The sequence below is a fragment of the Zootoca vivipara genome, chromosome 1 (assembly GCF_965207765.1).
Source record: "Zootoca vivipara chromosome 1, rZooViv2.hap1.1, whole genome shotgun sequence".
NCBI classification, from domain to species: Eukaryota; Metazoa; Chordata; class Lepidosauria; order Squamata; family Lacertidae; genus Zootoca; species Zootoca vivipara.
Genome location: NC_142582.1, coordinates 3,946,364 through 3,960,886, shown reverse-complemented (window position 1 = coordinate 3,960,886; position 14,523 = coordinate 3,946,364). Strand labels below are relative to the sequence as shown.

General features: G+C 45.2%; 1 protein-coding gene across 1 annotated transcript in view; it reads right to left on the bottom strand.

Annotated features, from left to right (window-relative positions):
- The window catches only part of ABCA12 (ATP binding cassette subfamily A member 12), a 142,762-nt gene extending 129,307 nt beyond the window's left edge, over positions 1 to 13,455 (bottom strand). The window contains exons 1-2 of the mRNA XM_035138968.3: positions 13,127 to 13,455; positions 830 to 923 (exon numbers count right to left, since the gene is read on the bottom strand). Coding sequence (XP_034994859.1) covers positions 830 to 923; positions 13,127 to 13,195 — 163 coding nt within the window. The 5' untranslated portion in view covers positions 13,196 to 13,455. The remainder of the gene's footprint in view (positions 1 to 829; positions 924 to 13,126) is intronic.
- Between the last annotated feature and the right edge of the window lie 1,068 nt (positions 13,456 to 14,523).

Below are 14,523 nucleotides of genomic sequence, written 5' to 3'. Positions count from 1 at the left end.
TTATTTGTCCCTGTTAAACTCCCCAACTGCAGCTAATTCTGGAAGTGTCCTCAGTGACCATTGAGACTAAGTTCTACAATGGTAGTTTGGATTAAGTGTAGGGTTAGTTAGAAAAATATTCTGGTACAGTGTTTTATTTCAATATTGAATTTCACAATTGCTAATTCTTTTCCTTTTTTTAATATCATGCAGAGACCAGAAACTATTAGCTAACAGGAGAAGGATCTTGTTCAACTAGTTTCATGCTGCTACAGGCACTGTTCCTTGTTCCTACAATTCTAGGTGAGCCTGCAAAATAAATAGCTTGCTCTATGTGAGCGTAATTGAAAGAGAGAAAGAAAGATGATGCTGAAGAAACCAGCAAACAGGTTATACCAACCTGACTTTGAATATAGTAAATTCATATTATCTCTTAAGCATTTTTGATTTCACACACATGCCGGGGTCATCTCAAAAGAGAGGGTGTGGCACCTCTACACTTCCCAAATTATGCTTAGAATCGGTGCATGAAGCTTCCATTGACAAAACCACCACACAAAATTGGGCACCTACCGGTAACTTTGCTAATAATAGGCAGATTGGGGAGAGGTTGATTTTCTCACAAACAGGGGCAGTGGACAGAAAACACCCTTCTGGGACAATGGTATCTAAGAAACTATTAAAAGCATTTTCTTCCCAGAGTATGTTTAGCCCAGAAAAGAGGAGATTGAGAGGAGAAATGATAGTTATCTTCAAATAGCTAAAGCTTCTAGAAGTAAAGGACCTAAGAGCCTTTTCTATAACAATACAAATCCCATATCAATCTTTAAAGGGAGATCAAGTTACTCACAGTTTGGCTGGGCTTCTGGAGGAAATCTGGTTCGTATGATGGCCATAAGGATGAATAAAAACACAGGCCATGCAATTAATGTGAGTGACCAAACCTATGAGAGAGAAGCAGGGGCAGTTTGAATCCTTGTTAAATGGTTAAAAGTGTATGTCAGTAGCATAAAAGGAAAATCTGTTCAACAAAGCAACTCACACACATACCAATACTGTATATAAAGCATCAGCTTTCCAATTCTCCTTCTACCAGAATACAATGCAACAACATTTCACAAATAATCACTATAAACCTTATTTGTTTGTGGTCATACTTGTCCTAGCCTTCAGTGCTAGGGAATCTGCCTTGCAGAGAGAAATCCCGCGTTCAGTCCTTGGCATCTCCAGATAGAAAGAAAAAGTTCTCTCTGAAGCGTTGAGTGACCACTGCCAGTCAGTGGCTGTAGATCATTCTTGGCTAGATGGACCAATAGTCTCAGGGCCAGCCCAAGCCATTTTGGCACCTGAGGCGAACCACAAAATGGCGCCTCCCCCTGCTGCCACCACAAGGGAAGAAGGGGTGAGTGTAGATCTACATCAGGAACAAGGGGGGGGAATCGAAACAACCTTTACCGATGGTTGAAGTGGGAGTCAAAGACTGTTGCAGGGCTGAAAGGGGCCTGCTGTGAAACACATTGGGGAGGTGCAGACCCCAGGAGACCCCAGACAGCAGCCCCATAGGGCTGAGCCTCCTATTCGCCAAGAGGCCACTGTAGAGGTGGCAAGCAGGGTGGGGAGGCACTGCCAAGGAGCCAGAGGAGGAGCTAGCTGCTGCGGCCCCCGGAGCGGTGCACAGGGGTGGGGCTAGCTGCCTGCAGTGGCACCACCTGCGGCGAGTGGCGAGCATCCCAGGGGGATGCCACCCAAGCAGCGAGCGGCGAGAGTCCCAGGGGGGCGGGGCCATAGCTGCCAAGTTATCCCTTTTTTAAAGGGATTTTCCCTTATGCTGAATAGGCTTCCTCGCGAGAAAAGGGAAAACTTGGCAGCTATGGGCGGGGCAGCTATGTCACACACACCCAGGGATGACATCTGGGGCAGACCGCCCCCCTCTTTCTCCACCACTGGCTGGCGCTATTGCTCTTGTGGATCCTGCTGCCTAAGGCCTCTTGGGTGGGCTGGCCCTGAATGGTCTGACTCAGTGAAACATATCTTCCTAACAGGGCCGTCTTAAGCACCTTTGGCGCTGTGGTGCGACGGATCCCTCCGCCGCCCCCCGCCGCCCCATTTTCCAGCGCGACGGGTGGGCGGGCTCAACGCGCAGCGCAGTCGCCAAGGGCGCTGCTGCGTGACGGGTGGGCGGGCTTGCTGCGCAGCGGAGCGGCCGGCGAGCGGGCAGGCAGGCTCCGTGGCGCCCTCCGTGGCGCCCTGCGCCACCCAGCCTGCCCATAGAGCCGGCCCTGCTTCCTAAAGTCCTAGTTCCTCTTCAACCTGGCCTTGGGCTGATTAATATTCTACAGCCCTTTAAATGTGTTTTAGGGGCTTTATTGTTTTGTTGGTTTTCTTTTAACTATTTACTTGTGTTTTTACCTTGTATTTTATTCTGTGAACTTCCCTGAGAGCTTGTGATGAAGGGCAGTATATAAATCAAATGGTAAAATAAATAAGTGAACTAAGTTCATTCTAGGCTCAAATAAGCCAGGCTTCCATAGAAGGTTCCCCAGGCAGTCTCAATCCTTGAAAGCACAGGTAAATTTTAAACTAATTCTATAATAGTTTTTGAGATATTATCCTAATTGAACAGTTAAAGGCTCAGTGAAAATCCCATATTCTCTTATACAGTGGTGCCTCGACTTACGAATTTAATCCGTTCCGAAGTCACCTTCGTAGGTCGAAAAATTCGTAAATCGAAAAGCGACATTGGAAACGCAGTTTCCCATGGGAATGCATTGGAAACAGAAAAATTCGTAAGTCGAAGCAACCCCATCTAAAAATTCGTAAGTCGAAAAAACCCTATCGAAAACCACCGCGGTTTCCGTTCGGATGTCGAGAAATTCGTAAGCGTACGGCCATTTGCCCCATTCGCAAGTCGAAAAATTCGGTTGTTGAGTCATTCGTAAGTCAAGGTACCACTGTATTGCTACACAGCCTGCAAGTAATTCTTATTTAATTTACACCAGCATACGGCAAATCAACTCCTGGGCCTCTTTTTTGGGAGGGGGGGTCACAGGGAACTACAAGCAATGCAAACTGATTTCATATAGGCAGAAAAATGTCTCTGAAAATGATACAGAACTGTTAAGCAACATTCATAGAAAAAGAAGTGGAAGCTCCTGGAAAGAGTCGCTTGAGCGGGCCACTGAAGCAGCTTCAATTCACTTGCAATGGATCAAAAACACCCCTTTCTTCCATACTTATTATGGCAACAACAATAATATTTAAACTGTGCATCTTCACAGTAAATGAACTTTGTGCACATTTTCTCAGTTATTTTTACAATATCCATGTAAAGTAGAACAGCATTATTACACCCCCATATTGCAAACGTAGATGGCTGCTAGTTGGTACTACTCATGCTTCACTTATGTACTGAAGCAATAAACCACGAGTCTCCAGCTCAAAGCTTAAGCTCATATCACAGTTAATTACAGCTTGTATATTAGTTCCCAAATGTGTCTTTTTGGGTGGCATAGCTGTCTCTTTCCTTTGGTTGGGTGCACTTTATTCCAATCCTTTGCTTCTCAGGTGGTTTTCTAAAATTTTACAAGATTTTAGCATCTATAAAACTAGGTGTAACTGGAAACTGGGAGCTTGAAAATATCCTTGTTTCTAAAGCAGTTAAAACTTGAGCCATAGGCCAGGCATGGGCAAACTCCGGCCCTCCAGATGTTTGGGACTACAATTCCCATCACCCCTGACCACTGGTCCTGTTAGCTAGGGATGATGGGAACTGTAGTCCAAACATCTGGAGAGACGGAGTTTGCCAACGCCTGCCATAGGCCATATATCGAGGAAAGGCCAAGGGAATTATGGGAAATAATTGTCTGAAGAAGTGTGCATGCACACGAAAGCTCATACCAAAATAAAAACTTAGTTGGTCTTTAAGGTGCTACTGAAGGAATTTTTTTATTTTACTTCGATCCAGACCAACACGGCTACCTACCTGTAACCTGTCCTAGTGGTAGTTTTAGCTTTCTTCATACAATGGGCTAACTGACTTGTGCAAACTGGAAACTCATGGTTCTCTGGCACCCTGTACAAACTAGAAGTTACATTTTGTTTCTTTGGATACCAGATGACTTTCCAATTAAGAGATAAATGAACTTCACCGATAAGGGAAGAAAGTAGTGAAAGATCTCTTGCAATCTGGCCTTAATTTACAAAAACAACGAATCAGCCAAGAGATTTATTTTGTTTCAAAGAATCCACCAGACTTTGACATGACATGACATGTTATAGATTTGGGAGGGGAACAAAAAAAAAACCCCTAGAAATTAATAAATGATAGGATTTTGATTAGTTGGCGTGTGAAGGGGGAAATATAAGCTGCAGATGAATTCCTGGGCTAGTCTATGCAAAATGACTTGGCCAAGCTAGGGCCATTAAGAAACAATACAGGGCCATTGGGAGCCATTGCTTTGGAAGGCTAGTAGGGTAACTGGGTGTGAGGTGAAAAGAGAATTTTTAGCAGGGTATCATGGGAAGAAGAAGGAAGAATAAAGACTGGGGTTCATCTTGGGCAGGCTGGCTGAAGGCTGGCTGGGAGAGATGCCAGACTCCATGGCTGCCCTGTTGTGGGGGACAAGCTCCTCATGCTGTAAGATCTGGACTCACTTCATGCAGAATGAAGGTGTAAATAGATGAATAAACCATATTTCTTAAAGCTACGATGGTCTCCACTGTGCCTCAATTCTCCAAAGGAATACAGACCTTGGGTGAGTGCCTGGAACCCCATAGAGTTTTGCCACCACTTGGCAGAGAGGGAAGGAGGCACCCAACTTAATACATAGCAACCCAGTCTAACTCAGGAATTCCACCCCAGTCTTACTGGTACTGAGTTAAACAAAGCAGGGTGGCAGGGAGCTTTATGGGAACCCTTTTGTCCCCACTGAAAATGTGACGGCCTTTCGGGTGCTTTTTTCATGCCCGTTCTGAAAGACCGCCAAAGGGAGGGAAGAGGGAATTGGACTCCCTTCCTTGACCATCCCAGTTGCGCTTTGTTGGCCAGTTGCAGCAAAATGTGCCACTAGGGGCTTGTCCACATTTCTGCTTGTCCGTTGGCTAGAAAGCATGTTGTTTCGCTTGAGGAGGAACCTCCCCAGAGTTCGGATGTTGCTTTATGCTCAAACAACTCTACATTTTACTCTTTTATTGGTTTATATTGTCATACATGCTCAATGAAGGGGAAATCGACAAATTAAAAAACATGGAAAATGTTTTAAGGCACAGGTATTCTAAGGAAAATAATAAATCACAGAATCATAGAATCACAGAGTTGGAAGAGACCACAAGGGCCATCCAGTCCAACCCCCTGCCAAGCAGGAAACACCATCAAAGCATTCTTGCCAGTTGGCTGTCAAGCCTCCGCTTAAAGACCTCCAAAGAAAGAGACTCCACCACACTCCTTGGCAGCAAATCCCACTGCCAAACAGCTCTTACTGTCAGGAAGTTCTTCCTAATGTTTAGGTGGAATCTTCTTTCTTGTAGTTTGAATCCATTGCTCCGTGTCCGCTTCTCTGGAGCAGCAGAAAACAACCTTTCACCCTCTTCTATATGACATCCTTTTATATATTTCTACATGGCTATCATATCACCCCTTAACCTTCTCTTTTCCAGGCTAAACATACCCAGCTCCCTAAGCCATTCCTCATAAGGCATCATTTCCAGGCCTTTGACCATTTTGGTTGCCCTCCTCTGGACACATTCCAGCTTGTCAGTATCCTTCTTGAACTGTGGTGCCCAGAACTGGACACAATACTCCAGGTGAGGTCTGACCAGAGTGGAATACAGTGGTACTATTACTTCCCTTGATCTAGATGCTATACTCCTATTGATGCAACCCAGAATTGCATTGGCTTTTTTAGCTGCTGCATCACACTGTTGACTCATGTCAAGTTTGTGGTCTACCAAGACTCCTAGATCCTTTTCACATGTACTGCTCTCAAGCCAGGTGTCACCCATCCTGTATTTGTGCCTTTCTTTCTTTTTTCTTTCTTTTTTGCCCAAGTGTAGTACCTTACATTTCTCCTTGTTAAAATTCATCTTGTTTGCTTTGGCCCAGTTGTCTAATCTGTTAAGATCATTTTGAAGTGTGATCCTGTCCTCTGGGGTATTAGCCACCCCTTCCAATTTGGTGTCATCTGCAAACTTGTTCAGGATGCCCTCAAGCCCATCATCCAAGTCATTAAGATGTTGAATAAGACTGGGCCCAAGACAGAACCCTGTGGCACCCCACTAGTCACTTCTCTCCAGGATTAAGATGAGCCATTGATGAGCACCCTTTGGGTTCGGTCAGTCAGCCAGTTACAAATCCACTGAATGGTAGCATTGTCTAGCCTGCATTTTACCAGCTTCTTTACAAGAGTATCATGGGGCACCTTGTCAAAGGCCTTGCTGAAATCAAGATAGGCTATATCCACAGCATTCCCTTCATCTACCAGGCTTGTAATTCTGTCAAAAATGAGATCAAATTAGTCTGACATGACTTATTTTTCAGAAGCCCATGCTGACTTGTAGTGATCACAGCATTCCTTTCTAGGTGCTCGCAGACCGTTTGCTAAATAATCTGCTCTAGAATCTTTCCTGGTATTGATGTCAGGCTGACTGGGCGGTAATTGTTTGGGTCCTCTCTTTCCCCCTTTTTGAAAATAGGGACAACATTTGCCCTCCTCCAGTCTGCTGGGACTTCACCTGTTCTCCAGGAATTCTCAAAGATTACTGCCAGTGGTTCGGAAATCACCTCTGCCAGTTATTTTAATACTCTTGGATGTAGTTCATTTGGCCCTGGAGACTTGAATACATCTAAACTAGCCAAGTATTCTTGTACTTGTATTCCTTACTTGTTCTGGGCTGTGTTCCTTACTTATTCTGGGCTGTGCTTCCCCTGCTGAATCATCTGCTCCATATTCTTCAGGTCGGGCATTGTTTTCTTTTTTGGAGAAGACTGAGGCAAAGAAGGCATTGAGGAGTTCTGCCCTTTCTCTGTCCCCTGTTCGTATTTCACCATCTTCTCCTCTAAGTGACCCCACTGCTTCCTTGTCTTCATTATGGTCATAGGACCCATTTTGATTGAAACACACAGCACAAATGAATAACCAACCAATCACACAACAGGGAAACTTTACAATTTATCCAGTATGATTAATACAATCTAACATTTGAGCTCTTATATGCATTTTTTTTATTAAAAAAAGTCACTTGCTCAGTAATGCTCAGTAATATGGGACTTTGTCTCAGTGCCCCGGAAAACTATTCAGAAAGTGGTGAATTATATAAAAGTTGCAATATGGATGTGGTTTGACAGTGGGAATAATAATAATAATAATAATAATAATAATAATAATAATAATAATAATAATTTATTATTTATACCCTGCCCATCTGGCCGGGTCTCCCCAGCCACTCTGGGCAGTCTCCAACAGAAGAATAAAACACAATAATCTATTAAACATTAAAAATTAAACATTAAAAGCCTACCTGAACAGGCAGCATAGTGATGAAACTAACCATGCAGGGAATTTTTCTGCTCTCAGTGTTAGCTTAAATCATAGAAACAGCTCTAGATTCACTTAATTGGGTAGGTGATGCAATCAGGATGGCTTGCAGGAAACTGCAGCCTTATAAAATCAATAACAACACTGCTACAGAGCCACTTCCTCCAGCCCCCACCCCACTGGATAGCAGAGCAGACATGGCACACAAAGGCCAACAATCGCTCTGGGGTGCGAAACAGCTGGCAGCCATGCCTGACGATTAGATTGGGCAGCAGTACTGCAGCTGCTGGTTCATAGAATGGAATCCTTTTTCACCCAACTTACTGAGATCATGAAGACAGTAAGATGAAGCATAGTGTTAAAATAAAAGTTGCCCTATAAAAGTACATGTGCTGACGTTTAAGGACTCTAGTACTACATGTGACGCAGCAGCCCTGTTCAGATGTTCACCTGAAGGCACAAGGGCTTAAAACATCAAAGGAATTTGCACACAATTTCCATCCAATGTCCCCAGGCATGAACTCTTCTACAACTCCCACCTTCCCCAGCCAGTAACTTACTAATTGGCAGCGAGGAGAGTTACGAGTTCAGCAACATCTAGAGAGCCACAGGTTCCCCATCCCTATACCAACCAAATGGTTTTCTGCTACAGATTAGAATGAGTATCAAATCTGAAAACAGGTAGTAAGAATTAGTGGGCATAGCAATGTGTGATTTTTATAAATCTTAAAAAGGATACTTATTTATGTAGTAACTGAAGATCTGGTTATTTTTACTTTAATTGCACCCCTAGCAGACTCGTACCTGACACTGCTCAGGAATTCTAAGAAACACAAAGTTAGGTGCTGCTGTGAAATCAATGGTTGAAATCAGTACAGTTCTGAAAGGTTCGGCCTGCCATCTTTTTTCAAAATGGCACTCCATGGTATCCAAACATACACAAATGCCTGCTTCTCGCACTGTGTTCTACCTGTATTTCAATCTCTGCGTCACAGGGTGTTTTAACATGAGGTTTAAAGCAGCTTCCCCCATCAAATGGTTTTGTAACGGAAGCATAAAGCCTACACTAGCTAGAATGGTCATTACCATTACAAATGCTTCTCTTCTCCACCAGCAGTTATTGCATATTTATATAAATAGTGGGGAGGCTCAAAGGCTAGCCAAGGCTCACGTCTGAAAATGCTCAAAAATTGGCTCAGATGGGCAGGGCTGTCTTCAGCATACCTGGCACCCTGGTGCAACGGAGCCCTCCGGCGCCCCCCCGCCCCCGCCCCGTTTCCCAGCATGGCGGGTGGGCGGGTGCAGCGTGCAGCGCAGCTGCCGCCTGAAGAGCCAGCGCCCTGCTCCACCCAGCCTGGCCATAGGGCCGGCCCTGGGCCAGGGGGCGCTGCCCGCCCCCTGTTGCGACGCCCCTGCGCGCGGCGGAGGCGGCTCCAGACCCGCGCGCCTCCGGAGAGCGGCCTGAAGCTGCTGAAAGCTGAGAGGCACGCCTGGGGCCACCTCCACCGCGCCTCTCCGCGGGCACAGTGGGTGCAGCGACGCCCCTGGTGGCCTGGCGCCCTGGTGCCCCGCGCTACCGGACCCGGGCCTAGAGGCGGCCGTGCAGATGGGCATTGAGACGTTTTTATATAGACATTGAAAGAAGCCTCGGGTTCAAAAACCAAAATATTCCTAATTGCCCAGGCAGGCCATGAGACCAGCAAAATAACAAAACTAGGATGAAATCAGGCCAAATATTTATTGACAGAAGCAGGCAGGGTAACGGTTGGCATGGCATTGGGTTCTAGGATTAGTTCATCATTCCATTGAAGGAACGGGTCCACCAAGTTTGGACCATCCCAAACCCATTCCATGGGAGTTGGCCAGTGTTGAACCTTGCCATGGTGGAAGCCAAGCAACAAGGTTTCACTGGGCAAACAGGGTGCAGATATCCCAACCCAAACTTGGGGTTGCCATGGCCAATCCTCCCCTCAGACCCCTTATGGGGCCCCCCAATACTATGTTGACCCTGTGCAACAAGGCTCTAGCCCAGGGGAAGCAGCCTTACAGTATATAAGCTTTCACCTCCCCTTTGCAAGGTCTCATAGGACATCATTCAGAGAGGATACTGGGCAAAACCTATGGGCCACAACACCGCCAGGCAAAGGCACCCTGTATTTATTGGGCACAGAACAAGGCCTGTATGTGTGCAAACTTATACGCCCCTTACCCAAAAGAAGTTCAAAGTGGCTTAAAGCAATATAATTAAATCAAATCCACAAAATAATGTACTGTATATTAAACAACCATTAATTAAAAAAAATCAGCAAAAGCAGCAATTCATATAACCAAAAGCCAACAAAGCAACAAATGAAGGCAAAAAAAACACACAAAGGAAACATAATCGCAACAGTAAAAATTCTTCAGCTGACAGCCTTCTCCACTGGTTACTGATTTGCTGTCAGGCCCTTAACAACTTGGGACCAATTTACCTACGACATTGCCTTACCCCACATGTGCCCAGTCGACCTCCTCAGTCAGTGAAATTGGCATGTTTACAGGTGCCACATAGTACCCATTCTGCATCTGTAAGTATTCAATTGTTTCGTGTGGCAGCATCAACACTTTGGAACTCCCTGCCTATTGATATCAGGCAGGCACTGTATTCTTTTGGTGCCTGCTGAAGACATTCTTATTTGGACAAACCTACCCAGATGCTTAGAAAGTTTGTTTCGGGCTATTCTAGTGTGGTTTTAACTTCCTGTATGTTCCTGTATATAACCCACAGGTAGGGTTAAACCACAGAGCCTAGGGCTTGCAGATCAGAAGGTCAGCAGTTCGAACCCCCGCGATGGGGTGAGCTCCCATTGCACGGTTCCAGCTCCTGCCAACCTAGCAGTTCGAAAGCACGTCAAAGTACAAGTAGGTACTGCTCCGGCAGGAAGGTAAACAGCATTTCCGTGCACTGCTCTGGTTCACCAGAAGCAGCTTAGTCATGCTCGCCACATAACCCAGAAGCTGCCTGCAGACAAACGCCGGCTGCCTCGGCCCATAATGTGAGATGAGTGTCACAACCCCAGAGTCATCCGCGACTGGACCTAATGGTCAGGGGTCCCTTTATCTTTTTATGTTTTAAATTACAGCTGTAACTTTTTAACTGGTAATTTTATTGTGTTGTCTTTTTTATAAACCAATTTGAGGTTTCTTTCTACAGTCATGTGGTATATAAATTTTTATGAAATAAATATATTATTAAACAAGACATAAACTATCATGTCTTCATGAATCTCAACCAGGAGGGCATTCCAAATGGTGTATTGTTAACCAAGGCGACAATAGTAAATTTTATTCCTTGGACAGCCTAGGAATCTGGAGCAGGGCTCAGATGATGGACTCAGCATTCAGAAAGGAACATGTGGAAGAAGGTGATCCATAGAGAACAGGAGTGGAGAGCCCTTTTGGTCCACCAGGCCAGAACACTGTTCAACACCTATTAATCCTGATGTCATTGTGATGTCAGATGTCTGAGAGATGGGTTGTCCTGCCCGCCCACCCAAAGGTGGTGGTGTAATGCAAACTCTATTTTAAAGGCTTGCCTTCCCTCTGCCGGGCTGAAGCCGTCTCAGCCACCAGCAGCCCCACCCTTGAACGGAGTTTGGTGTAATTCATGTTGGCTTATCTTCCCGGAGGCATCTAGCTGTCTGAAGCTGGGGTGGGGTGGGGAATAGGAAAAAGAAAAGCTCTCAGAATTCCTGCCTTGGCACATCCCTCCACCTGCCTGCTCATTGTATCTGTCCCATTGAGTCAGAATCCCCAAAGGGAAGAGGTGAAGCAGTCAAACCACCGCAGATGAAAGACTCTTCGATATAACCGACTGTCATATATTTAAGTGGCAACATTAGGACCAACAAATATCACAAGCAACAATCCAGTGGGGGGGGGGGGGAGGTTATAGAAGAGATGGGGTTTTTTTAAGCCTTCAGATGGCAGAGTACTGAGGGGAAAGTTTTGTAAAAGGACTTTGATACACATTAACATTTGACAGGGGAGAAAGATTTTAAATAAAAAGGGCAGTGTTCATTGGATGAAAATCAGGGAATATGGAGCTGAAAGTCTCCTAGCATTCTCCCAAAATAAAAAAAGCAGACAGATACCCGCTGAAATGGTTTTAAATTTTAACATATCTCACTACATTAAACTACCACTCAGGAAGTAGATTTTAATGCTTAGTTGTCATCACATTGTATGACACAAATGCTCACAAACTGCCAAGCTTCTTGAGGGAAATTACCGAGAAAGTTTTGCATAATCCTGGCATCCCAATTTGTACAGCTATGAAGTAATTTTCCTAAAATAAGTCCAGGGCAGCACCTGCTCAGAAAGTAGATGCATAGGTACAGTACTAAATAAGTATAGGACTACACAGGTATTACTATACCTATAAAACAGGTGCAATGGAAACTAAAAAATCATGAACCAATGAAAGGCAGACCACCTTGATTCCTCGGGATGGTTTTTTTCTTCCTTTTGTAACTTTTCCTCCAGCTGAGGCTGTAGGTAAGCGTTGCTCCTTTATTGGCCTCAACAAGCTTTTGGCTCCATAAGGAGCATGGCAAGCCTAGTCGATCTCTGCACACATACAGCAGAAAGAGATGGGATATGGTGGTATAATTCCCAGGTGACAGAATGGTCTGTATCACTTCTGACTACAAGTAATCTTTGATTACCTGGGACCCAGGTGGCGCTGTGGGTTAAACCACAGAGCCTAGGGCTTGCTTATCAGAAGGTTGGCGGTTCGAATCCCTGCAACGGGGTGAGTTCCCATTGCTCGGTCCCAGCTCCTGCCCACCTAGCAGTTCGAAAGCACATCAAAGTGCAAGTAGATAAATAGGGACCGCTCCGGCGGGAAGGTAAACGCCGTTTCCGTGCGCTGCTCTGGTTCGCCAGAAGCAGCTTTGTCATGCTGGCCACATGACCCGGAAGCTGTCTGCGGACAAACGCCGGCTCCCTCGGCCTATAGAGCGAGATGAGCGCCACAACCCCAGAGTCGGACACGACTGGACCTGATGGTCAGGGGTCCCTTTACCTTTACCTAATCTTTGACCATTCCCCTACATTTTTTTAAAGGGCAAGCAGCCCAGTGAAGCGAGATTCCTGCCCAGACCTTTGACTGCTCTGCTAGTTTTCTCTTTGCAAAGGGTCTTTTTAACAAACGTGAGCATTCATAACCGTGCCCCACCACCTGCAGCCTACAGTCAAGCAGCCCTTTCCAACACTTCAACTTGTTGCCTCTTCATTCTGCTACAGATGTAGACCAGACCAGGATCACAGCTGGAACCAGAGTGGTGTGATCCACTCTGAAGTACCACCATTAAGGAACAAAACATCCACAGCAATTTGAGCATGCCAAATAAAGGCAACTGAGGCTTTGCTTCTGTTCTGAGGCAACACACCTTTGAACATGATCTAAAATATAACACACCACCACATACCTACTCAGGGCCCTTCCACCAGCAAATATCTTCCACCTTAATTTTATTTATTTATTTTGTCAGTGTCACAAGCCATTTCTCAGTCTGAACCTGCAAAGAATCTAAGGTTTTCTCTCATTTTATTATTATTTCTGAAATACTTACTGGTTGCCGTTTGATGCCCAGCCAGTTCTTCCACAGCAGCACCCGCAGGTGCTGGAATAGTGAAGCCATCCGTGGAATTCCCCCCAAAAGCAAACTGGTTCTGTCTTCTCTCTCCCCTCCTTGAGGTGTCCAAAGCTTATGCTGCTGTGGCCCACCACTCCGAATATGAGCTTTCCCTGCACAGCATAGCTCTCAGGCAGTTCGCTCACCAACCTGTCTCTGCTCTGTACACACACTTGCCTTTCCTTCTGCAATAGCTCCTAGCAAATGCAACAGGTTATTCCTCCAATGGGGAAGGGATGGGAGCAGCACCAGCCAGTACAATCTTGAGATAATTACAATATTGTCTCCCTCTCTTTGAGCTGCCTCCAGTACCTGTGTGATAAAAAAAATGGGTGGCATTCCAAGGTGCTGGAATATAATCAGCACACCTTTTCCCCAATTAGTAACTCCCTGCCACCTACACATATTGCCTGCAGAAGAGAAGTCATAAAAGAAAATGAGCCAGGAACCAGCTTGTTCAGCCAGTGTGGCCAGTCTCATTCTTTTGCCTGCTTTCCTGTGCATATAAAGTTGGCAGGGAGTGATATATATAAAGGAGAAAGAGGGACTCTAACTTTTGCCTTAAAACAAAAACAACCGTTGTGGCCCTTCCTAGGGATGCATGTGAAGAGATGCCAGGATAGTTTCAGCTCCTTGTTAATCATTAAGACAGAGGGTTTTCCCACCTTTACCTTTCCTCCGCACCTTCCAGGGATGGTCTGCGCTTTAAAGCTACATGTCCAAGTGTGCACGCTCTTTTTTTCTGGAGCTTTTCCTGTGAAAACATGCTCTTTGCTGCTAAATCAGAGCAATCCGTGGGAAACCCGAGTTGCCGTTTTTGCAGGGAAAGCTCTCGGGTGAAAGAAAGAGCGCTCAGACACTGAGCTTTACAGCACGGATCTGAGCCTGGAAAGCACAGAGCATGGATGTAGCCAAAGGTGGGCAGCGGGGCGTCAATCAAAAGCAATACAAATCAATACAAAGCTGAGGTTCTGCCCCCCCCCAACAAAAATCCTGGCTACTTGCATGGCACAGTAAATGTACCGTATTTTTCTGTGTATAAGACTAGGTTTTTTTTCCTTTAAAATAATGTCAAAAATTAGGGGGCACCTTATACAATGATACCCCCCCCCATTTTCTTAAATCTGAGTCCCCCAAAATACATGGGGGTATAGATGGGAAAATACAGTAATTTATTGTTTCTATAAGATGAATAGAATTGATTGGTTTTGTTAAATTAATGTAGGTTGGCTATAAGAGTTTGACATTAGGTCAATAACACTACTTCAACATTAATTAATTTCCTCTCCACAGTTGAATTATGCTAATGATTAAACAGAGGTAGGTAGCTGATT